General features: G+C 42.0%; 1 protein-coding gene across 2 annotated transcripts; it reads right to left on the reverse strand.

Annotated features, from left to right (window-relative positions):
• Window positions 1-899: 899 nt before the first annotated feature.
• On the reverse strand, window positions 900-25616 carry Znf212 (zinc finger protein 212). Of its 2 annotated transcripts, XM_076832203.2 has the most exons (6): window positions 25505-25616; window positions 5171-5560; window positions 4920-5046; window positions 3812-3901; window positions 2934-3068; window positions 900-2651 (listed from the first exon to the last, which is right to left on the reverse strand). In XM_076832203.2, exons 1-6 carry the CDS (start codon window positions 25526-25528, stop codon window positions 2206-2208), a joined length of 1212 nt encoding a protein of 403 aa, XP_076688318.1. In that variant the 5' UTR covers window positions 25529-25616; the 3' UTR covers window positions 900-2205. The 2 variants fall into 2 exon arrangements, with proteins under 2 accessions (XP_076688318.1, XP_076688309.1); XM_076832194.2 differs by having other exon boundaries at window positions 900-3068.
• Window positions 25617-26715: the final 1099 nt, after the last annotated feature.

The raw sequence follows: 26715 nt of genomic DNA on the forward strand, positions 1-26715 counted from the left end.
AATAAATGTTACAGGGGCCCCAACCCAACTGTTTGACACAATTATGTCCCTGCCTCAAGGGAGACCTGACTTTGCTTCTACTTTGCTTTTTCCCATTTCCAGGTAGGAGGCTGGCCAATTAAACCACTCAATAACTGGAAGGTAAGGACAATCAATGATGGGACAGAGTGGCTATCTATAATGTAAAGTTTTCTAACAGTTGCCTCGTACTCCCTTGGCACCCACCAAACTTCACCTACCCATCTACCACCTCCCAAAACCCAACACCCAGATGGTTTCGAGCTCTCCACTTCATATGGGGTCCCTGGCTATTCTCATCCATACCCTCTTCTTGTGTCTAGATTTAAGTAAAAATGCAGGTTAACTGTGGCCTTCAGTGCTGTCATTGCTCTAGGTGAGGCACCTCTGCACCCTTATGAAGCCAGAATTAGACAGGCAGTCAGCATAGACAGGTAAATTGAGTCAGGGAGGATCAAGAAGGCCAATTTTGAGTGAATCAGGTAAGTTGGAGACTGTCCCCTTAGGGATTGAAATGTTAATTCCTTCAGAGCCCTTCCTCCACCCATACCAAGAACCTCTCACTGCTCCAACCGGTTGCCAAGGTAACCTGTCCCAGGAATTGCCTCTCCCTATAGGGAGCTTTAAGGCTGTTAATGGGTCTTTAGCTGCACCATTCAGCCCTTCCCCCCTTCAGCCCACCTATTTCCCACCTTTTGGCCATCCCCCTGAGCATTCTTGGGCCTAGTCACACACCAAGGAGAAAGGGGAAGAAGGCAGGAGAACAAAGGAAGCCTAGGACAAACAAAAAGGGCAGAACACCTAGTTTCTTGGGATACCAGAAAACCAGCTATGGCCCCCTTCTCAGGTAGGTGGAGAGGGGAGTCTCTTACCCCTTTTTAAATAAACCCTGCTTTATATGCTTGCCTCTTGCATGCTTCTCTAATGTTCAAACTTCAACATTTGAGGGAAACAGCGGTATCACTTGGCCCCAGGAAAGTGTTTCAACAAACGGACAAAAATATCAGATGTGTTTTTTTGTTTGTTTGTTTTTTATTCTAGGCAACTGTAAACCATCCAAGGGGACATTCACATATGACCCAGGAGCCCACTGCCATCCCTGTAAACAACAGTGGGGCAGGTCGTCCGTCAACACTCCTGAGACAAGCATCTGTGTGCTTTCTGCCAATCTCTGGGACAGAAGTGTAATTTGAACAACGACTGGTGTAATAGGTACAAACTAAATAACCACTGGCACAAGCTGAACACTTCGAGAAACAGACTAGTCTTCCACTGGGAGGCTGCACAAACACAGCAGGGTTGGGGCTCAGAGGGAGTGGTGTATGGTAAAACACCAGCACTCCCAGGACCAGAACCCTACTGGCCACTCCTTCACAGGAATCTGGCAGGGGGCTTCAGAGGCTAATTTTCCTCTTGGTCCTTCTGAGACAATTAGCCCCATTTAAGAGGGTCAAGCACACCCACAAGAGGGAGCCCAGCACTGTGTCCCCTTTGTTCTCTGCCTTAAGTGTGGCCAGGCTAAAACAGCCCCATAAACTATCCCCTCTTAGAGGGTAGGCCGAGTCCCCACATTAGGAACAACTTCTACAACTCCTGAAATTAAAACAAAAACAAAACCAACTGTTAGGCTGTATATAATTTTTAAACTAGAATCTAACTAGAATCTTTAAATCAACTAGAATCTAACTCCAAAAAAGGATCTTCAGAGCAGGATAAGCAGTTCATTTAAATTATTTCTTCTCTGTTATTAACAAAGAGACTACAAAAAAAGAGGAAATGGAGAGTCACTCTTCCCAAAACTCCTCCTGTACCTGCTTGCCTGTAGCCCATGGGAAGACGTGCAATGCTGGGACTGGCCCTGGAACTGACCACCAATCCCTGTGGGGTCACCATGCCAACCCCAGCCCCCAAGTATCAGATAGATGGGAAAACCAGACTAGACTGGGCCAAAGAGACAGCACTCTCAGTGGCAGGGTCAAGATGATAAGAGAGGCTGGGCCCTAGATTCCTCTTCTTCCACAGGATTTTCAGGGCAGCCTTTGGGTTCGGTCTGGCACTTGGTCAAGGGAAGGCAAATCAGAAGCAATGGCCCTCAGGAAGAAATTCGTCCCTGATGGCGCACAGTGTCTTTTCCGGGGGGACCAATGCCACCCCCCTCCGCCCCCGGACGGTGAGGGGTTGGCACCCTTAAAGAAGGCCATTGGGCCTTCCGGGGTCCAGGGTCAGTCCACCCCGCTCCCGCTGGTGGATCTTCTGGTGCTGTAGGAGGTGCTGCTTCTGGACAAAGCTCTTCTCACACTCAGGGCAGCTGTAGGGCCGCTCACCCGTGTGGATGCGCTGGTGCCGCACTAGGTCAGATGGGTGGCTGAAGCTCTTACCACAGTACCCACAGATGAGGGAACTCCGGCTTTTCCTCCAAGGGATGTGGCCAGGCAGGGCAACCAGGCTGTTGGGTGAGAACCTCTCCTGGACACGTGGGCTAGCACTAGGCCCCTCCTGAAGATGGCAGCGCTGGTGAGTGATGAGGTTCACCTTGCAGCTGAAGCTCCTCTGGCACACTTCACACTGATGCAGCTTTGACTTCTTGGCCTGTGGCTTCAGCCGTGGCCTGGGCCTAAGGCTCTCCTCTGGCTCTGTGGTGGGGAAAGACTCCCACCCTGAGTGGCTCTGCAGATGTGTGGCCAGTTGTTGCTTGTAGCGGAAACTGATCTCACACTCAGAACATTCATAGGAACTGGCAGTGTCTTTTTTTAGCTTCAGGTTCTGCCCACATTCCTGACCCAACTGGACCTGCCTGTGGGATTTCTGCTTTGTGGAACAGCCCAGAATTCTGCCACTGGTAGGGTCTGTACTCCCCTCAATGGGATCCTCGAGATTAGAGTCCCCAGGGCCTGGCTCCAGAAGAACAGACCCACCTTGGCCATCCCAGAGCTCAAAATGCTCTGAGCGGAGAAGAGCCTGCTCTTCAGTAGCACCCGAGAACGTGCCAGGGGGGCCCACAGAGCCCTCCTGCTTGTACAGCACCTCCTGCTTGACCACAGACCCGTCCACTGCAAAGAAAGAACAACAACAAAAAGATCACATTCTAGCACCTTTGGCCTCTTCAGAGCCAAACAAGTATCTGAGAATTTCAGAAGGGCTCAAATCAAAGTCCCATGGGAACAAATGAATTAGGACAATCTGGAAAAAGATGTAACTAAGTTCCAAGAATTATTAAAAACTAAATCTATATTTCTGTATAGACAGGTAACTGGAAATCTGAATACATTATTCTCAAAAAAACAATGTTATAAAAGGTAGCTCTCCAAACTTGTTTGCAAACTATTTAATCCCTGTGAAAATGACAAAATACACTTCAACAAATATATTAATTTAGGAGACTGTTGGAATAATAAATTTCAATAATTAAAGAAAAATACACTAGAGCTACAGCTTAAAAGTTGTGTCCAGCTCTCTCTTTTCTGCATATTCTGCCCAAACATCCTACATTTCCTTGCCTCCTGATGCTCTGGCCCGCCTCTCTCCATCATGTTCTGATGATCTATTACATCCTTTATTCTGTAGAGCATTAAGAAATGTGGTATGTAGTCTTAAGGATCCACAGACTGGTAGGAGTAGTCAGACATATGAGTGGCAAAATGGTAGTCATAAAGGCATCTGGAACTAGCATATGCCAGATGAGGTTAATGATAGTCATCGTTTGGCAGTTCAACAGTGGGAGAACTCCCCATGAGCTGCAGAGACCTGCTTCAAGGGAGAGGGGGACAGGAGAAAATATTCTAGAGCCACTCACCAGGGTGGGCAGCATCAGGGCCTTCCTCCTCCAAGTCACCCAGCATTTCTGTACCCAAGTCTGCTTCTCCCTCTGGCTGGCCAAGGACCTCTAGGTTGGAAATGGCACAGTATGAGCCCAGAAGAGAGTAAAAGCTCACACAATGGTTAGTTGCTGATGAACATAGTTACTACTGGCAAGGAGCAAATATTAAAACTTCAAAAGATTCAAAGACTACTATTATTGTCACTCTCCCAAGTACTCTGGGAAAATTAGACAATTCTGGCCATTGCTAAGCATTTGATTCAGCTAGCTGCTGCCATTACTGCTCCTCTATAAGGGCCGCCGGTCTCAGGCACCAGGCTGCAAAGCCCCTGCAGTACACCCAGCAGACTACCACCACCCCACACGCATGGCTGAGGATTTGCCAAAGCCCCTTTCAGGGCATCTAATTTCATCCTTGCTGAGGGATTGCCAGGTGACAGACAAGGAGACAGCTCTGAAGAAAGCACATGACCCAGCTAAGGTCACAGGGTCACTTCTCAGGCCCACTGTTACTTCCCTCTTCACTCACTCTGGTCCAGCCACACTGGTCATCCATTTCTCCGTGGGCCTACATTTTAAAGAGTTTGTTTACCAAACAAAATGTATTAGTTATGTAATAGGGAGTATGTGAGTTAAAATTTATACACATTAAGCAGCACTTCTAATCTACATGAAATACACATTAGACCATAATGACTGGCTAGCACTCCAGCCAAACTCCAAGAAAAAGGGTTTGGTCAATTTGTGCTGCATCCCTCATCCCAGGTAATGTAAGACTTCTAATCAAATAGTCTTAACTATTAAAAGCAACATGAGAAACCCCAGCAACACTACCATGCATCAGTAAATCTTCTCAAGAAGTGGCTGTGTAACTGCAGAGAAGAAATACTAGAAGGCATAACTCTGAGACTTTTCCTAAGGTTTTGTAGGTAGGAGGACCTGGAGACTCCCACTTCTCCTGACACAGGCCAACAGGGGATCCCAAGTCAACCTGAGACACAGGTGTAGTCAGAGACACAAGCCACTGGTCACGGTGTATGAGAGAATTCCAGGGGGAAACTGGAATCCTAGTACTGCTACTCACTCAGAGACACCAGTGTTTCATAGTTGCTCTCCATGACATTCCTATAGAGCTCCTTCTGCCAGTCCTCCAGGTTCTCCCACTCCTGCTCAGAGAAACAGACGCCATCATTCTCAAGTGACCTGGACACCTAAAACCAAAAACGACACACAATGAGCACCTCAGAGTCATGAAGGCCAAGCCAGCAATACAAAATCATAGCCAATAGAAGCTGGGCTCCCCTTCTTGCCTAACTTGGTGCTCTGTGGTTCTACCTTAGGTGCCTCCCCCTTGCTGCCAGGGGGCAGCCGCAGGACCCAGGAGCTCCTGTTGCGCAGCAGGTTCTCCACGTTCTCTAGCCGCCGCTGCAGCAGCCCGTACTCCTGCAGCAGGGTCCCCAGCACGGCCCACTTGCCCTCCAGCTGGTTGCCAAACTCCACGGCCGTCTTCTCATAGTCTGCCAACTTCTTTTCTGCTGTCCCAGTGCGTCCCTCCAGGCTCTGTAGCCGGGCAGCCTGGGACTCCATCTTCTTCTCCACAGACTGGATAGCAGCCACCACTGTCCAGAGTGAGATCTCTGTGGTCTGAAAATATGAGCTTTTTTCTGTTGCTTGTGAAGGAGGTGTCGAAGTTGTTAAAGGGGTAGAGCGCCGCTTTCGTCTATGCTGAAGGATCAATCAAAAAAGATACAGGGTCAGTCAGACAATGCTATTCCGAATATCAAGTAAAGAAAGCAATGTCAAAGTACAAAAGAACTCAGAGCTACCTAATTTTTTTCTTCTTCTTTTTCTTTCCCTCTTACTTTGTCTTGTTACTGAAGATCTAACCCAGGGCACTTTACCAATGAGCTACATTCCCAGTCCTTTTTGAGACATTGTCTCACTAAGTTGCTGAAGATGGCCTCTGTCGGGGACAGTTCCTGTGGCCTAGGGCTGTCCCCTGCCCAAGGATAGATAGCGCTTGGCTTTGGGCCAAATCAGCCGCCTTTGGCGTAAACAAGTTTGTGCCTATACCAGGAAGTCCACCCCATTGGCTGATAGAAACCACAAGATCTCATGTTTCAGTATATGCTTCCTATCAAGCCTATTATGTGTCCACGAGGTTGACCTCCTCTGTGATTGGTTCCTATGTCCTATATATACTACACACTTTCTTGGTATGGGGTTCCTCTTGTTGCTCCTTCAATAAAACCTGTTACAGTTCCATCGGGTGGTCGTCTTTCTTTTGTTCGACTCTGCTGGACGGAGTTGACAAGTGGTGCCGAAACCCGGGAACCTCGCACAAGAGCGAACGCAAAAGGCTCGCGGAAGGCGACAAGTCAAGATCGCGGAAAAGCGACGATAAGAAGCTCGCTGAAGTGTGACGAATCGAAAGTATGCAGTAAGCGTCGGAGCATATCTATGTATCCGTGTTCAAGTCTAATTCGTGGTTGTGTGCTGTGTGTATTTTTGTTTCTGTTACTTGTTTATTTGTGTTTTGTGGGTTATCAAGTATATTTAGCTAGTAACCATGGGATCAGAAATATCGAGGCAGAGAATGGAAACTCCTCTGAGAGTATTACTGAAGGCTAATGGTACACCATTAAAAGCCAGCACTGCTCGCAAATTCCTTAAGACAGTAGAGCAGTGCGCCCCATGGTTTTTGGATGAAGGAATTTTCAATATTCCCCAAAGGCAATATCTTGGGGAAAGTTTAAAAAAAGGCAGACACACAAAAGGCATTGCCTACCGGCACCCTGGCAATATGGAGTCTTGTACAAACTTGCTTAAATTCTAAAACTTTACAGAATCACACAGCTATTAAGGACGGGGAATAAATCTTAGAAGAGATTAAAGAGGAACGGTCTCAAGCCTCTGTAGGAGGTAGTAAAGAGAGTGATAATGAAATGTCCGGAGAGACGAATTAGAGGAAGTTGTCAGGCAAATGGAGGACTGTAATGTTAATGAGGTTCAGCCCTCAGCCCCGCCTCTGACACCGCCTCTTTACAGAGGACGGGAAGTTCCTGAATGCTGCCACGAGAGTAGTAAAGGATGGACTGATTTTCATAATCTAGAGGCAACATTCTCCGTTCTTCAAGACCAAAATAATGCGAGATATCATCAACAGCTAGATTTCAAATTGGTTAAGCAACTTAAGGAGGCCATTAGTCAATATGGGCCTCAGGCTCCCTTTACCTTGGCCATGGTTGAGTCCATGGGAAGTCAATATTATGCACCAGATGACTGGGTCTCTATAACTAGAGCAGTCTTATCTGGAGGACAGTATTTGCTATGGAAAGCGGCATGGCATGAAATCTGTACGGATATTTCAAGGCGTAATGCCAGGGCAGGGAATCCTCATTGGAATGTAGACATGATGACTGGTCAGGGTCAATATGCAGGAGTTGCTAATCAAGTGGGCTATGATCCTGCCGTTTATTTACAGATTGGTTCTGCCGCAGTGAAAGCCTGGAAGGCAGTACCTGGACCGGGTGATGTTCAGGGACATTTATCTAAAATAGTGCAGGGGCCCAATGAGCCATATTCAGATTTTGTGGACCGTCTCATAAAAACAGCTAGTAGAGTTTTTGGAGACATTGAGGCAGCCATGCCCCTTGTGACACAATTGGCATATGAACAAGCAAATAAATACTGTCAAGAAGCTATTTGACCCTGGAAAAACAAGAGAGATTTATCTACCTATATAAAACTGTAAAGGTAAAATTTCTAAGCTGATTCTAAGCCGCAGAGCCAGAGTTAAAGGGTAAAAGATCAGACATTGTGAAGTTTCTAAACTGCAAGGCTTGGGTTGTAAAGTAAGAGACCATTGATATGTTTATTATTGCTAAATTCCTCGGCTACCCCGGAGCCTTTGATCTCTGTAGCTGTTAGGACAATACCGGAGCTGCCCCAGTAAACATTCTCCCTGGCTCCTCTGGTGGTCTGATAACTTGGGACTCTGTGTAAAATGGCACATAGGCACCTCGGGCCCCAGAACCAATCAGTTTAAATGTTCACCCTGCTTAGAAGTGACCAATCACCCCTGTCCAATCTGTTCCCGCCAATGAATGACTCAGAGTTGTTGTTCAATTTTCCTGCGCCTCTGACGATTTGTTCTGATGTATTCAAAGCCCCCCCCCCGCCCTCTCCAAAAAGTGTACTTAAGCTCTGCCTGACCTCTGCTCGGGGCTCTGGGCTGCTCTATCTTCCTGAGTGAGTCTGGAACCTCAGCATGCTGAATCAATAAAACCCCTTCTGCCAATTGCATGGAGACGGTCTCTTGTGGTCTCTCCCTCCGACGCTTCGCCGGACCCTTACAAAACTATGTAGAGATGTTAATGATGTGGCGATACAAGGACAAGTATTGGCCAATGCCATTGTACAAGGATTACAAAAGAGTAGAAAAAACACTGGTGCTCCAGGCACCTGTTTTCATTGTAGACAACCAGGACACATAAAAAGAAACTGCCCCATGTTGCAAAATCAATCTCAAACATCACTAAGACCAAAACCTAACCTCTGTCCTCGATGTGGTAAAGGAAATCATTGGGCTAGTGAGTGTAGATCCGTGGTTGATGTCTATGGACAGCCCATTCCACCCAGACAACAACAGTCAAAAAACGGGCAGAGGGGCCCATCACCTCGGGGCCCTCAAATGTACGGGGTGATTCAACAGGTCCCACGCACTTATTGGCCCCTTACGAGTCAAGGGACAATTCCTGTGAGCAGCGAGACATCAGAGCCACAGCTCGACTCGTTTTAACTCCAGAAATGGGAATGCAGCCAGTAGAGACGGACTTTATAGGGCCTCTATCAAGAGATAGTCAAGGATTAATATTAGGACATCCTAATATGGCTCACAAAGGCATCATCGTCTATCCTCTGCTGGTTGAAGCAAGTGTAGGTCCCCTAAAGGTTCTTTTATCTTCTCCACGTGGAGTTGTCATCATATCCCCAGGAGATGTTATAGCTTCCCTTGCCTTAATTCCTAAGATTAATAAATTTAAAAACAAGCCCTGGGCTTTTTTCAATTTTGACATGCAACAAAGGCCCATGTATCTTATTATGATTAATGGACAAAAATTTTTTGGATTATTAGATACAGGAGCTGATAGATCGATTATCAGACAAGTAGACTGGCCAAAATCTTGGCCTCTTCAAAAGGCTTCTCGGACTCTAAGAGGACTGGGAACAACTGAAAATCCCGATTGCAGCGCCGCTACCCTTTCATGGTCCGATGAAGAGGGACATTCGGGAATTATTCAGCCATATGTCCTCCCTATTCCAGTTAATCTTTGGGGACGGGACATTTTGACTCAAATGGATGTAACCCTAACTACCCAAAGATATTATTCACCCCAAGCAAGACAGATTATGAGTCAGCAAGGTTATACATCAGGAGGATTGGGAAATAAAGGACAAGGACGACAACAGCCAATTCCTCTTCCTATAGTAGGCCACAATGGCATGGGAGGACCAGGCCTGGGTTTTTCCTAGGGGCCACTGATGTTCCAAATTACTCTCCTATTAAAATTACTTGGAATAAAAATATACCAGTGTGGGTCTCTCAGTGGCCCCTATCTCAAGAAAAATTAAAAGCAGCCCACAGATTGGTTCTAGAACAATTAGATGCTAGATGCAGGTCATATTAAACCCTCTACTTCTCCCTGGAATACGCCTATATTTGTGATCAAAAAGAAATCAGGTAAATGGAGGTTACTTCATGATCTTAGAAAAGTCAATGATTCTATGGAACCCATGGGCCCAATTCAAATGGGCTTGCCAGTCGTGTCGGCACTGCCAAGAAATTGGGAAACTGTTATCTTAGATATTAAAGATTGCTTCTTTTCTATTCCTTTACATCCTATGGATACAAAGTACTCTGCATTCTCCGTCCCCTCTCCAAACAATTCACAACCTTCTTTACGATATGAATGGACTGTTTTGCCTCAAGGAATGGCTAACGGCCCCACATTATGCCAACTTTATGTCCATGCAGCATTGGAGCCTTTTACAAATAAATTTCCAGATATTCTGATTGACCATTATATGGATGATATTCTGTTGTGCCACCCAGATAAATTATTATTAACTGCATCATTGGCTAAACTTCAAGGCATCTTAAAAAACTGGGGTCTACATATAGCCCCAGAAAAGATTCAGGTTGATTCTGTACAGACATACCTGGGCACAAAATTGTCTTCCCAGCTTGTGCGTCCTTTAAAGATTACCCTAAGAGTTGACCATTTAACAACTCTTAATGATTTTCAAAAACTGTTGGGAGACATAAATTGGATTCGCCCTTACTGCAAAATACCTGACATAACAATTAAACCTCTTTATGACATTCTTAAAGGAGATCCAGCTCTTGATTCTCCTAGATCATTGTCGCCAGAGGCTAGAGAAGCTCTGTTAAAAGTTACTAAGGCTTTACAGATGGCTCAAGTGGACAGAATAGACTACAGTAAGCCCCTGTTATTCTGTGTCCTACCTGATAAAGCCATCCCTTCTAGAGTATTTTGGCAAACTGGTCCCATCACCTGGATTTACTTAGCACATTCTCCAGGAAAAGTTATATCCTACTACCCTACCTTAATAGCCGAAGTTATACTAAAAGCTTTAAAATTTTCCTTGTCTGCTTTTGGAAAACAGCCTGATGTTATTGTCACCCCGTATACTACTGAATAGATAGAAATATCGATTAATACCTTGACTGTGGGCTATTCTTAGAGTTGTTACCAATGCATTGTTAGACAATCATTATCCTAAAAATCCATTATTATCCTTCTTCCAAAACCATCCTGTCATTTTCCCTCGCATTACCCGTACAAAACCTCTTTCTGGAGCTCTAACCGTATGCACAGATGGTTCACTTGGAGGCATCGGAACTATTGCCACCATGACAAACACAGAAGTTTTTGTTTTCCCTCCAGGTTCTGCTCAACATGTAGAATTATATGCAGTTTTACAAACATTTAAAAAATATGAAAATGACCCTTTCAACCTTCTATCTGACAGTTATTATGTAGTCAATGCCGTTCAAAAGCTTGAATGCGCTGGCATTATATCCTCCAAATCCACTATCACCAATATTCTTCAAACTCTTCAAACTGTCATTTGGGCTCGCACCCAACCTTTCTTTATTGGACATATTAGAGCACATACTAATTTGCCAGGTCCTCTCACCCTTCTCAATCGTAAAGCAGATTTCGCCACTAAAGATGTCATTATTCTGTCTGCTACTGAACTAGCAGAACACTTTCATTCCAAGTTTCATGTTAACTCCCACACTCTAAAGACAAAATTTCATATTACTAAAGATCAAGCCAGAAATATTGTTGCAAATGCAAAAATTGTGCTACATTCTTACCACAACGCACCCTGGGTGTTAATCCCCGTGGTGTGCTCCCTAATTGCATCTGGCAAATGGATGTCACTCATTACCCCCCATTTGGTCGAATGGCATACATCCACGTGTCCATTGATACTTACTCTAATGTGATTTTTGCCTCCTGCCATACCGGAGAAAAGGCTAATGATGTTATATCCCATTGTTTACAAGCGTTTGCTGCATGGGGCCCCCCTAAAACCTTTAAAACTGATAATGGCCCCGCCTACACCTCTAATAGTTTCAAACAGTTCCTTGCCTGTTTTAATATCACTTACATCACTGGCATTCCCTATAATCCTCAAGGTCAAGGAATTACTGAACGAGCCCATCTAACCTTAAAAACCATTTTACAAAAACAAAAAGGGGGAATAGGAGAGTCCTTCCGCTCCCCTAAAGACCTTCTCTCTATTGCTTTATTTACCCTAAATTTTTTAAATTTAGATAAACATGGACACTCGGCTGCCGAACGGCATGTCTCCCCTGATCTTACAAAGCGCCCTCAAGTGATGTGGAAAGATGTTCTAACTGACAAATGGTTCGGCCCGGATCCAGTTTTGGTGTGGAACCGAGGCGCTGTTTGTGTTTTTCCCCAGGACCAACAATCACCCATCTGGATACCAGAAAGGTTGACTCGCAAATATCACCATGATACCTCCCAAGAAGTTAACGCTCCTGATGTTCCTGATGCTCGTGAAGATAACTCTACTTTGGACTCACCCTCTTCCGATAAGTCCTAATTTAGCTCAACCAAAAAACAAATCTCCTTCAAAAACAGTGGACATATTAGCTGATGTCTTAGTCTTCAGCTACATTCACTCCTACCCAGGATCTTGTGTCACTAGCTCCAAATTTGTAAACCTTTCCCAAACTGCCAATCTTTCCAAAGAGTAATCTACATACCTTTATAAAAACTTGGTCAACACAGTTAAAAGATCTTACCCAACAACTTCGGTTAGAAATTGTTAACGTTAATAACACTCGAGTCCAAGTGCTTTCTGCTAGTCAAATGTGGGATTTACTAGCCTCATTTGTTTCATTTAATCCTGGTTTGGCTTTATCGCCATGGGAAGATTTATATGCTTAGGAGTTCTAGGCATTCTTCACTGCTTATGCCACTTACATCAACAAAGCCAGCGCCATCGCCAGGCCATGGTGCAGGCCCTTATGGCCTTTGAAGCTGGCACTTCCCCACAGGTTTGGCTACAGATACTGGATGGGTAGCCAGAGACGGGTAAGACCAGTGGGTTCGCTTGTCAACCTAAGACAGGGCAACAGACCAACGCACCATGCTGCCTGTTGTACCAACGACGGGTAAGGCTTGCGAGCGCCACTGGCAACCTAAGACAGGCACCATCCCGTAGCTCCTGTTTTTTCTTTTAAAAGAAAGGAGGGGGAGCTGTCGGGAACAGTTCCTGTGGCCTAGGGCTGTCCCCTGCCCAAGGATAGATGGTGCTTGGCTTTGGGCCAAATCAGCCGCCTTTGGCGTAAACAAGTTTGTGCCTATACCAGGAAGTCCACCCCATTGGCTGATAGAAACCACAAGAGCTCGTGTTTCAGTATATGCTTCCTATCAAGCCTATTATGTGTCCACGAGGTTGACCTCCTCTGTGATTGGCTCCTATGTCCTATATATACTACACACTTTCTCGGTACGGGGTTCCTCTTGTTGCTCCTTCAATAAAACCTGTTACAGTTCCATCGGGTGGTCGTCTTTCTTTTGTTCGACTCTGCTGGATGGAGTCGACAGGCCTCAAATTTGTTATCCTTCTACCTCAGCCTCCGAAGCTGCTGGGATTAAAGGCCCATATTTGGCTTTTTTTTTAAAAGTATGCACTTTTTAATTCTGATATCGAAAATGTGTATATCGTAATAACTTTGGAGAATACTGTAAAAAAGTTATGTAAACTGTCTGAACTTATGTAGATTATATATATGAGCTTTTTTCTTTTCTTTTTCAGTGAAATCAAAATCATATTGCACATATTTTGCTGCCTGCATTTCACACTTAGCATATTTTATGAGACTTTCCTGTACTGGAGTTCATTTTTTAAACAGTTTCTACTTTATGTTTTGAACTATATAATAAATGATGTCTTTATATCCACTTTGCCTCCACATTCCTACCTGACATCAATAGTTGATCAAGTCACTGCTGCTGCAAACCTTTCAATGGCTCCCCATGATAAAAGAAAATTCCTTAGCAGGACCTGCAAGACCTAACTCATTCCTTATTTATCCTAATAGTTGATATAGTAAATAACACAAATAAATCCTTAAAAAAACATTTGCTGAAATGACTTGACTAAGCCTACTGACATTTTCCTTATAATTCTCATTTTTATGGTCTTATAATTCTAATTTTTTGGCTGAAGCTCAAAATTTCTAAAACCAACACTAGGGAAATCTTTCTGAAGCTGCTTTCTCACACACTGTCCTACTCCATTTTCATTTCAGTCCTAAACCCCCAAAGCTTGCTCCTCTTTCATGTGGCACTTTATTTAAGGCTGCTTATCTAACCCATTCTGGGGGAAATGAGACCAAGAGGAAATCTCTGAAAGAACTGCTGGGGGAAGGGGTCACAGTCTGGCCTCAAACTGTGGACAAAATGAAACTGACTGGCATAGAACTGAACATTTAAGTTTGATCAAGACCTATTTTAGCTATTCATCATAGAACACATAGACAAAAGCTTACATATTCCCCTAAAAAGACTTAATTCAATATAAATTATAAATTCATGTGAAACCAAACATTAAGTTGGAAAAATTAACCTCATCACATTTGTTTTGCTTTTGTAAGTCTCGGTGTCACTGGCTTTTTGGAGGCTCATCTTTCCTCCCCGGGGCCACTAAGTGCTTAGTGTTTGCTAAGCACTTCTTCCAGATAGGGTGGTAGGTCAGGGTCTAAAAAGAAGAATGAACCCTTCCTCTTCCGCATAATAATAAAGAGTTTCTTCTGGGGCTGGGGATGTGGCTCAGGCGGCAGAGCGCTCGCTTGGTGTGTGTGCAGCCTGGGTTCGATCCTCAGCACCACATACAAGTGGACATGTTGTGTCCGTTGAAAACTAGAAAATGAGTACTGAAGTTCTCTCTCTCAAGAGTTTCTTCTTTTCTTCCATTTTGAATTATCTAGCATAACTGAAAAATTCAAATGTCCATCACCTGACCCATGGATAAACAAACTGTGGTCCACCCATCCATGTTATGGGTTGAACTGTCTGGTCAAAAAAAAGCTGGAGAGCTGGGGTTGGAGCTCTATGGTGGAATGCTTGCTTCCCATGTGGGAGGTACTGAGTTCATTCCTCAACACCACATAAAATAAAAGTATTGTGTCCATCTATAACTAAAAATAATTTTTAAAAAATTAAAAAGATGCTGTAACCTGAACATCAGAATTTGACCTTGTTTGATAAAAGGGTCTCTCTGGAGGTAATCAACTTATGATTATATTATTATGGTGGGACTTATTCAAAGGACCAGTGTCCTTATAAATCGGGAAATTTGGACAGAGACACAGAGACGGACAATGATATGAAGATACACACAGGAAGATGACCTGGAAGAGATGTCTGGGGTCACCAGAAACTAGGAGAGGGGTATAGACCTCATAAGGAGTCAGTCTTATGACACTTTGGTTTCAGAAGTGTAGCCTCCAGAAAGGAGATCACACACTTCTGTTGTGTAAGCCAGTCTGTGATTCATGACTTTGTTATCACAGCCCTAGGAAATTAACATGCTACACAGTAGACTAGTCCTCAGCAATTGAAAAGAACAAACTACTGACCTAATATTACTACATGCAAAGTCCAAGAAGCAAGACACAAAAGGCTCTATACTGTATTCCATTTAGATGCCATTTAGGAAAAGGCAAAACTATTGGGACAGAAAGATCAGTGGTTGTCAGGGGCCAGGAGTGGGAGGAGATTGATTATAAGTAATATGAGGGAAATTTCTGGGATGATAGAAATATTTATCTGATGTCTAAACATTTATCAAAACCCATTGAAGTATATGCACAGAGTGAATTTTACTGTATCTCAATAAACAGGATTTAAAATGTCCATGTAGAAGAAAATGTTAGCTGTCATAAAAGTAAACAAAAACAAAATCTAAAAACAGAGAAAATATTGTGAAGAGAATATGAAATAGAGAGATCAAAGCATCCAAAAATAAAACTGCAGACTATAAAGCATTTATGAAAATAGAAATGTAGGCAATCAATTAAATGACAAGACAACAGCTTTAGCAGTTAATGTGAATACAATCAAATGCAATCATTTTTCACCCATCAGATGACAAACATGGAAAAAGAATATAACATTTAGAGCTGATCATGATACGGTCAACTGATACTTCCATGACCCTCCTGGAAGTCATGGAAAATACTACAAACCACCTTGTGAAGGAGACCTCAGGAATATCTTTAAAAATCCTTGCCAGGACCACGTGTAATCTCAGCGGCTCAAGAGGCTGAGGTAGGAGGATTGCGAGTTTAAAGTCAGCCTCAGACACACAGTGAGGCACTAAGCAACTCAATGAGACCATGTCTCTAAAATAAAAATACAAAATAGGGATGAGGATGTGGCTCAGTGGTTGAATGCCACTGAGTTCAATTCCCGGTACCAAAAAAAAAAAAAAAAAAAAACTTTACCTGGCAATCCCACTTAGGGAACATAGCTTACAAAAATAAGCAGTACTTGATGACATACCCATGAAGATAACTAATTATTGGTTAAGATACTTTGGAACAGTCAAAACCTGGAAATAACTTAAGATGTTTGTTAATAAGGGAATGGTAACATAAATTATGGCACAACCCAAGATAGTTTTACATAACCATTAAAGAAATGAGTTAGAGGGCTGGGGATGTGGCTCAAGCGGTAGCGTGCTCGCCTGGCATGCGTGCGGCCTGGGTTCGATCCTCAGCACCACATACAAACAACGATGTTGTGTCCGCCAAAAACTGAAAAATAAATATTAAAATTTAAAAAAAAAGAAAGAAAGAAATGAGTTAGACGTGTATGTATGGTTTAGAAAACACACAGCGAGGGCTGGGCGTGGTAGTGCACGCCTGTAATCCTAGCAGCTTGGGAAGCTACAAAGCCAGCTTCAACAAATTAGCAAAAGACCCTGTCTCAAAATAAAAAATAAAAAAAGGCTGGGGATATAGGTCAGTGGTTAAGCACCCCTGAGTTCAATCCCTGGTGCCAACAACAACAAAGAAAACATATTGATAAGGTTAAAAGTCCAAATTTTAGGAAAATAGATGTATTATCATCTCATTTTCCTATAGAAGAGAAAACATTTATGTAAGCTTGTTTCATCACACAGAAAGGTTTGAAAAGATATTCAACATGCAGTTAACAAACGGGGTTGCACCTTCATGAGGTTGAGAGAAATGGATTTCACTCTTTCATTAAAAAAGTATTGCTCATTTGATTTTTTTTTTTTTTTTTTTTTTTTTTTTGATACCAGGGATCGAAGCCAGGGATACTTCCCCACTGAGCCACATGCCTACCTTTTTTTGTATTTTATTTAGAGACAGGATCTCACCGAGTTGCTTAGTGCCTTGTTTTTGCTAAGGCAAGATCCTCCTCCCACAGCCTCCTGAGCTGCTGAGACTACAGGGGTGCACCACCATGCCTAGCTCATTTGACTTTTTAATAAGCATGTATTCTTTTGTAATTTTTTTCTTAAATTCAATTATGTAAGAGTATTTCTGAAGACAATGAAAATACAAAAGTACACTATGCTGACCATGCTTCTGAAGTTTCTGGCACAGTCCTGCCTTTGAATAACATATTGTCAGATCATGAGTCAAACAACTGACAAGTTGTTATGGTCCAAAACATTACCATTAAGTACAAGATAGAGTCCCAACTGTTAAGAAAACCACAGTTAGCTTGAGTTAATGCAAAGCAAATAACATTCTAAAGTACTTAAGTTGAACTAGATGGTATCTACAATCTTTCCTACTAAGAGATACTATTACCTTTTAATATCAAATAGTTTAAAATTGAACACATAAAATGTATAAAATAGTGACAACAGCCAGATGCAGTGGCACACAACTGTAATCCCAGTGACCTGGGAGACTAGGGAGGAGGATCAGAAGTTCCAGGCCAGCCTCTGCAACTTAGTAAGACCCCATCGCATAATAAAATTAAAACAGAGAGCTGGGCATGCTTGTCGACAGACAAGATTAATATTGTTAAAATGGAAATGTTATCAAAAGCAATAAATAGATTCAACACAATCCACATAAAAGTACCAATGATATTCTTCACAGAACTAATAAAACAGTCTTAAAATTAATTTGGAAGAATAAGAGACCCAGAATAGCCAAAGCAATTCTAAGCCACAAAAGCAAGGCAGAAGGCACACGATATCTGACTTCAAATTACACCACAGGGCTATAGTAACAAAAACTGCATGGTACTGGCATAAAACCAGACTCACAGATCAATGGTACAGAATAGAAGAGACAGAGACTAATCCACATATCTACAGTCACCTTATCCTTGACAAAGGTACCAAAAACATAACTGGAGAAAAGACATCCTGTTTAACAAATGGTGCTGGGAAAGTTGGTTATCCATATGTAAAAGAATGAAACTAGATTCCTATCTTTCACCCTGAACAAAAATCAACTCAAAAATGGATCAAAAACCTTGGAATCAGACCAGAAACTATGCAACTCCTACAAGAAAACATGGGATCAACACTCCAGCATATAGGTATTCTCAATAGAACCCCTAAAGCTCAGGAAATAATGCCAAAATGAATGGGGTGGCATCAAATTAAAGTTTCTGCACAGCAAAGGAAATAAATAAGAATGTGAAGAGAACTTTCAGAATGTGAAAAAATCTTTGCTAGCTACTCTTCTGACAGAGGACTAATATCTAAAGCATACAACAAACTCAAAAAAACTTAACAGCAAATAAACAACTAGCCCAATTAATACATGGGTAAATGACTTAAACAGACACTTCTCAAAATAAACACAAGTTACCCATGAATATATGAAAAAACTGTTTAACATCATTAGAAATTAGGGAAATGCAAATCAAAACTATACTGATAATTTATTTCATACCAGTCAGAATGGCAGTCATGAAGAATACAAACATGGGGTGGCTGGGGATGTGGCTCAAATGGTAGTGCGCTCACCTTGCATACGTGAGGCACTGGGTTCGATCCTTAACACCACACAAAAATAAGTAAGTAAAATAAAGGCATGCTGTCCATCTACAATTAAAAAATAAATATTAAAAAAAAAGAATACAAACAAGGGCCAGGTGCCATGTTGCATCCCTTTAATCCTAGTGGCTCAGGAAGCTGAGGCAGGAGGATCACAAGTTCAAAGTCAGCATAAGCAAAATTGAGGCACTAAGCAACTCAGTTGAGACCCTGTCTCGAAACCCCCTCTCCCCTCACACACACAAAAGAATACAAACAATAATAAAGCTGGAGAGGATGTGAAGAAAAAGGATTGTAAATTGATACAATCACCATAGAAATCAGTAAGGAGGCTCCTCAAAAGACTAGAAATGGAAATACCATATGACCCAGCTATACCATTCCTCAGTATTTATCCTAAAGAATTACTCATCTTACTACAGTGACATATGTGTACCCATGTTTATAACAGCACAATTCACAATAGCCAAACAATGGAATCAACCTAAGTATCTTTTTTTAATATTTATTTTTTAGTTGTTGTTGGACATAATATCTTTATTTTTATCTTTATGTGGTGCTGAGGTTTTAACCCAGTGACTCATGTGTGCTAGTTGAGCACTCTACCACTGAGCTACAACCCCAGCCCCACCAGTCTAAGTATCTATCAACAGATGAATGGATAAAGAAAATGTGGTATATATGTATATATACAAAATTGAGTTTATTCAGCCATAAAGAAAGATTAAATTGTCATTTGCAGGAAAATGGATAGAATTTGAAACCATTATGTTAAGTGTAATAAGCCAAATGCAGGTCAAGGGTCTCTCATATATGGAAGCTAAAGAGTAAAAAGGAAGAGAAAAAAAAGTTGTAGGGGGTGATCAAATGAAAAGCAAGGGGAGATCAGAAGCAGAAAGGAACAAAGGGGTAAGGAAAAGAAAGATGGGGGCAGATCTCATGAAAATCAAAGAGATCAACAGAGGAAAGAAACCAAAGGGTAGAAGATGGAAAGGGAGTGGGGGGAAGTGCTGGGGCGGGGACACTGGCCAAATTATCTTGTTATATTGTATACATATACTACTAATAAGAACAAATTCCACTATTATATACAACTATAATGCAACAATTTTAAAAATGTGGAGGCAAAAACAAAACCCAAGGGACTGAGGATGTAGCTCAGTGGTAGAGCACTCCTGGGTTCAATCCCCAGTACCACTTACAAACACACACTCAGAAAGTAGTGACAACAAATACTCAAGGTTTCACTACTCAGTTACACACACACACACACACACACACACACACACACACACACACATTTCCTTTAATGTCTTTTGTGTTATTCTCTAACTACTATCCTTGATTTTTTTTTTTACTATTAGTTGCCTTTTTCCATGTATTTATATTTGTTTCCAAGACAACATATTCGTGAGTTTTGTATGTTTTAGGACTTTACATGAATTGAATCATTCTCCCACAACTCCTGGGAATATTTTATTGTTGCATGTGGTTATGATTGATGTTCACTGCTATATCATATTCATTGTATAATACTGTTTATTTTTCCATTCCACTACTAATATTTCTATCTTTTTGTCATTACAAATATTGCTATGATGAACAGGACTATACACGGGTCCTAAGTCCTAGGAGACACACCTGGGCAAGTGTTTCCTTTGGGTACAGTTCTAGGAAAGGGATTTTTCCATCATAGAGTATGTATGCATCCTGAACTTTCGCAGATAATGTCAAATGTTACATCTTTATATGTATTGGCCATTCAAATTTTCCCCTTCAGTGAAATATCTGCTTAAGTATTTTATCCATTTATTTTGGGTTGACTTTTCCTGTCTCAAAATTTCTGAATTAATTCTGGAAACTAATATCCAGCATAGATAAGTTACAAATATTCTTATTTGTGAATAATGGGTGTTTACTTTTGTGGGGGGGTGGGTACTGGGGATTGAATTCAGGGACTCTTTACCACTGAGCTACACCCACAGTTCTTTTTATTTTTGATTACAAGACAGGATTTTACCAAGTTACTGAGGCTGGCCTTGAACCTGCTATCTTCTGCCTCAACCTCCCAAATCGCTGGGAATTCAAGCATGTACCACCATATCCAGCTTATTTTTTATTATCTTAACTTTAATATAGTTATGTTTTATTTGTGTCCTTTTATGGTTTCAACTTTTGTGTCAGAGGTTAAAAATAAACTTAAATTCCATAATATCGTTTTCTAAACTTTTTATAGTTTTGCCTTTATCTTTTAAATACTTAAATTCAATTAAAATTCATTTATGTGTACAGCACAAATCCTGACTTCCATACGGGTAATTCAGTCTTTTACCATTATAAAAGTAGTAGTAGCCTTCTTTAGCAATATTTATATATACTTAAGCCAACTTTCTTTTCATTGGTTTTGGCCTGGTACATTGTTTTCACATCCTTTTATATTTAGCATTTCTTTAGACTTATCTTTTAGTTGTATCTCTTATAAATCATACTTGGAGGGCTGGCACTAAGGCTCAGCAGAAGAGCACTCACCTAGCACATGCAAGGCCCTGGGTTCAATCCTCAGCACCACATAAATAAATAAAGGTATAAAAAATGTAAGCATAACATATTATAAAAATAAATAAATAAATAATACTTGGATTTGTTTCCCCTCATCCTAACAATCTCTGCCTTTTTCTTTAATATTTACTTTTTAGTTTTAGGTGGACACAATGTCTTTATTTTTATGTGGTGCTGTGGATGGAACCTAGTGCCTCATGCATGCTAGGTGACCACTCTACCACTAAGCCACAATCCCAGCCCACAATCTCTGCCTTTTAACAAGAACATTTAGTTCATTTATATTTATTGCAATTACAGGGTTGTTTTTTTTTTTTTAACCTTTTAATGTACTTGTCCCACCTTTCTTTTTCATCTTCTTTCTTGCTTCCTTTTAAATATTTTTTTTTCTTATTCTATTAGCCCCCCCTTCTAAGTTATTCAATTCCTAGTATTTTTGCAATTGGCCTTGAAATTATAGGAAGCATACTTACAAAGATCTTTAAATACTTGAATTGTGATCATCTCTATATCAATGCTGTAATGTGATGAAATTCCCTTTAATTCTATAAGAAACTATTAGTTTTATTCAGCCAATATTTATTTAGATTTACTTATTTTCACAGATCATCACATTTTCAGAGTTTCCATTTGGGAAAATTTTCCTTTTACCTAAAATATATTCTTTAGAATATTCTTTAACTAAAGTGTACTGCTAGCAAATTGTTAAATTTCAATTTATCTGAAAATATTTTACCATTGTTTTTGAAAGATATTTTTGTTGAGTATAAAATTCTCAAAACATGATTATTTTTCTTTCATCCTGACAATATCATTTTACTGTTATCAGACTTCCATCATTGCTGTTGAAAGGTTGTCCCCCCTGAGCCTAGATTTCTTCTTTTTTCCTTCATTTTTTTTTAAAGTACTAGTTGGACACAGTACATTCGTTTTATTTATCTATTTTTTTATGTGGTACTGAGGATGGAATCCAGCAACTTGCATGTGCTAGGCGAGCACTGTACCGCTGAGCCACAACTCCAGCCCCAGAGATTTCTTTTATATCTATCCTGATTGATGATATATCATTATTTCCATGTACTGGCATTTGTCAATCCTACAATATCATCAGACATTAGCAACTCATCATATATGGCCTCCAGTACACGGAGAGAACGTCCAAGTGACAGCAAGTGTGTGCATGCAAGTGTTTTCCTTCTAGTTCCAGTTAGATGACTGTTAGATTTTCTTGTTCCATTTTTTAAAATATTTATTCACAATACCTTTATTTCACTCATTTAGTTTTTTAACGTGGTGCTGAGGATTGAACCCAGGGTCCCGCGGGTGCAAGACAAGCCCTTTACCACTGACTCACAACTCCAGCCCCAATTGTTCCATTTTTCTTATCTCTTATCTTCTTCTCACATTTCCCTTCTCTTTTTTTTACTTACTCTACATTGTTTTCTGGATAATTTCTTCACTTCCACCAGTTGATTATCGGTGTGTCTAATATGCAAATAAGTATAGCTTTCCACTGACTTTAAAATTTTAATTATATTTTTTATTCTTAGAACTTCTATTTTTAAACAAATGCCAATGTCTTCTTTGATATAATGAGAGCAACTAAGAACAGAGCAGGGAGGAAGAGCAGGAGGAAAAGATTAACATTAAACAGAGACATGAGGTGGGAGGGAGAGAAAAGGGAAATTGCATGGAAATGGAAGGAGACCCTCATTGTTATACAAAATTACATATAAGAGGTTGGGAGAGGAATGGGGAAAAAAAGGAGAGAAATGAATTACAGTAGATGGGGTAGAGAGAGAAGATGGGAGGGGAGGGGAGTGGGGATAGTAGAGGATAGGAAAGGTAGCAGAATACAACAGTTACTAATATGGCATTATGTAAAAATGTGGATGTGTAACCGATGTGATTCTGCAATCTGTATTTGGGGTAAAAATGGGAGTTCATAACCCACTTGAATCTAATGTATGAAATATGATATGTCAAGAGCTTTGTAATGTTTTGAACCAATAAAAAAAAAAGGAAAAAAAAAAGAACTTCTATTTTAGAACTATAGTTTTGCTCAGTGGTAGGGTGCTTGCCTAGCACATGTGAGGCACTAGGTTTGATCCTAAGCACTACATAAAAACATAATTACATCCATCTACAACTAAAAATATTTTTAAATATAAATTCTATTTTACTCTTTTTCAAATTGGGTTGTTTTCTCTCTTGACCCTTATTCATATTTCCCATTCTTTCTTTTATCTTTAAATATATTAAGCACAGTTATTTCATGTTCTGTGTCTAATACCACTAATGTGTGAAATCTTTGAGGATTTCATTTGTTGACCATTATTTTTACTGGCTTTTCTTTTCCTTGTTTGTTTGGTAATTTTTTAAAATCATAAACTCATACTTCTTAGAACTTTATCCATTGGAATTAGTTGAAGTCAGGCTGCAGTTGTAGCTCAGTGGTACAGTGCTTGCCTAGCACATGTGAAGCACTGGGTTCAATTTTCAGCACCACATAAAAATAAATGAATAAAATAAAGGTATTGTTTCCATCTACAACTAAAAACATTTAAAAAAAAATTAGTTGAAGTCTAAGTTAAATGTAGATTCCTTCAGAAGAGATTTGTTTGTGGGCTGGGGTTGTGGCTCAGTGGTAGAGTGCTTGACTACAAGGTGCAAGGCCCTGGGTTTGATCCTCAGCACACATAAAAATAAATTAATAAAATAAAGGTATTGTGCCCAACTACAACTAAAAATTAAATATTTTTAAAAAATTTTGTGTTTGTTTTTGACAAACAACTGGGAATTCTTTAAATGCCTGGCTTAGGATTTCTTGAACTATTCTATTCAGAGAGTATGAATTCAAGCAACAAGCTCATAAATTCTCAAGGGAAATCTCAGACCCATCTCACAATGTCAATGTTTAATGCCTTTTTATATTTTTTGCAATCACCTAGGGGAAAGAGCTTACATTTAATTAATTCAGCCTTAGAATACTGCCCTTTGAATTCTCAGCTTTAGGGGGTTGTAACAGGAGGCTTCTCTATCTTAAGCTCTGAGTTTTGTCTTCTATTTTCTAGGTCCCTTGAGGTCATAAAATACCAAAAATGAATGTTCAGAAAATACCCTCAAAGTTGGCCTCAGAACTCTGCTTATCTCTTTAAAATGTTCCCTCTTTCACTTACTTTATGCAAATATTCTTTACTATACATTTCAAATGTATTTATATAGGTGTTTTTCTCAGCATTTATTGTTTTCATCAAGGCAAGGACTTGGACTAGAGATACTTTATCTGAAGAGATAAAGTCTGAGAACAGAAACATGCTGAAAAACAAATTTGTCCTACAATGACAAATCCCTAAGTTATCTGAAGCGAGATTTGGGATTTTGGTGATCTTTAAGGCTTCCTCGCCACAAAGTCTGTTGGTGACAGTGTAAGCAATCCTGGAACGAGCAGTAGGGAGCAAGCATTCTAGCAGGGTTCTCGTGCCCCACTAGAGTACTAATCTGGTCTCCTGTCCTAAGTCTTCCAAATCCTCCCTTCTCCACTTCCTGCAAGAATCGAATCTAGTGCACCCTGTTCAAGGTAACGATTTCACCACAGGATCTTCTTAGCCCTTCATTCTCACTGAAGATCTCACATGATTCTGAAAAGGTTTGTGGACCCAAAACGGCTGCATTAAAACCCAATTCAGTTATACCTGCCCTCCCCATAGGAAAGCCTCCCCGGTATTTTTAAGTTAACCATTACTCTAGAACAGAATGAAGAGTGTCAGCGCTAGAAGGAACCCTAGAAATCATCTAGTAACTAACTCAACACTTGCAACTCAGAGTTCAACGGAGACCCCGAGGGTGGACACAGTTGCCTAAAATCACCTAAACTGGGTAGCTTGAGAGCTCGGGTAGGACTGACCTCGTTTCCCGTCTCCATATCCACGTACTCCTAACAAGCGCCAGTGTCTAGACATTCCTTGAAAAGGGGTGGCTTCGGGAGGCAGAAGGGGAGGAAAGAACTCTGACACCTTCGCAAACAAAACCCAGCAACTACGGTAAGTGACCCCTGACCCAAGCACAGGCGACCCCGCCTGGCTCTCACTCGTGGCTGCACCCCAGCACAGAAAGTTGTAGGAGTGTGACAGAGAAACCGGCAGCGCGTCAGGCCAGACGGCGCGGTGGCAGGTAATGAGTGTGGGGTCCCGGGAACACCGGGCGAGCTCGCCGGTGGCGACGGGACCGTGGGTTCCCAGGCCGGGCAAGAAGCAGAAACGTGTGGCCACTGGGACAATCCCAAGAAGGTGAAACGAGCCTCGCGGAAGTTTCGGGGCGCCGGAGCCGAGACGCGGGACGAACGCGGAGGGAGCGAGTGCCTGGGGCCGCGGGCGGGTGAGGGAGGGGCGCCCGCCCGCGCCCGCCGCAGCGCGCGACGCCGACCCCGCCCCGACGGGCTCCGCCGCCCAACGGCCTGAAGGTCGCAGGGGAGCCTCTCACCCGAGCAGGCGCCGCTTCCGCCATGGCTCCAGTCGCCGCTCAACAGCCGGGCCGCCTGAGAGCCGTCGGGCTGCGCGCCAGTCCGCCCGCGCCCGGACGCTCCCGGAAGCCACCGCCGTGTTGACGCGAGGTGCACTCTGGGAGCCGGCCCTGCCCGCCAAGATGGGGCTCAGTCGCCCGGCCCACGCGCGGGTTTCCATTGCGCCCCCGTGCGGCCGGAGGACGAACGGCAGGCTGGAACGCAGGCCAGCGCGGCATGGCGAGCCAGCTCCGACCTTGAAGTCCAAAGCACGTTGGGAATTGAGGGAGGACCCGCGGGCCTTTGTGTGTCTTTTGGGTGCCAGCACTTTACTAAATGCTTTGCGGGATTGAAAAATGCATGAAACTCGAACTTTGCTCCTAGAGAAGAACATGTAACCTACTCGGGGAAAGGAGATATGGCCCCAACTGGCAAGTGCCCTTATACTAGTAGCACACCTATTACCTGGCTTTTTAGATAATAGAACCGCATTTTCGTATCAACAGTGTGGAGTCAAGGACCCAGTCCAGCACTGTAGTCCATTAAGTGTGGTGTCACATGCCTTGGAAAATCCAAGATAGACTTGATTCAAATAATTAATCCAGTCCTTGAGCTGCATGTGTGTTAGAAGGTGTGTTCGGAGTTTGGGCTTAGAAAGCATGGCCACGTTACCATTTCATCACCATATACCAGCGACACTCCTGCAACCATACTTACGTAATTTATACCATTTTGCCTCTCTAGAGACGTGAATGAGAGTGAAATGAACGTCTAATGACAGGTATGAAGCACTTCCTCTGAGATATAAACTCTTCAAATCAACAGAAAATTTGTTACCCTAGACTGTCTCCTTCACAGGAAGGGCTGAGGTCAGATTCCACTTCCTCAAAGAGGTCTGCCCTACCTACTCTGACTACAGCCCAACTCTCTCCTCCATCCCCAAACTCATTGTCTTCACCCTGCTGGAAATAACCTCTTTTTTTTTTTTTTTTTTCATTTACTTCTCTGCCTCTTCCACTAAAATGTGTTTTCACAGTATCGCCTACTCATTTTTCTCAGAAGTGCTCCCAAATGCTTTTGAATGATTAAGTAGTGAATCAGAGAGTAAGGATATAAAAAGCCATCTCAAAGACGTGGCGCACACCTGAAATCCCAGGGGCTCGGGAGGCTGAGGCAGGAGGATTGTGAGTTC

The sequence above is a fragment of the Callospermophilus lateralis genome, chromosome 1, assembly GCF_048772815.1.
Source record: "Callospermophilus lateralis isolate mCalLat2 chromosome 1, mCalLat2.hap1, whole genome shotgun sequence".
Lineage (NCBI taxonomy): Eukaryota > Metazoa > Chordata > Mammalia > Rodentia > Sciuridae > Callospermophilus > Callospermophilus lateralis.

Excerpts from the sequence above, each read along its gene's own strand:
- Znf212 (XM_076832194.2), bottom strand. The coding sequence starts at position 25,528 with ATGGCGGAAGCGGCGCCTGCTCGG. Across the intron at positions 5,561-25,504 it reads CGGAAGCGGCGCCTGCTCGG|CATAGACGAAAGCGGCGCTC; the intron begins GTGAGAGGCTCC and ends TTGATCCTTCAG. Across the intron at positions 3,069-3,811 it reads CCCTGATGCTGCCCACCCTG|TGGACGGGTCTGTGGTCAAG; the intron begins GTGAGTGGCTCT and ends CTTTCTTTGCAG.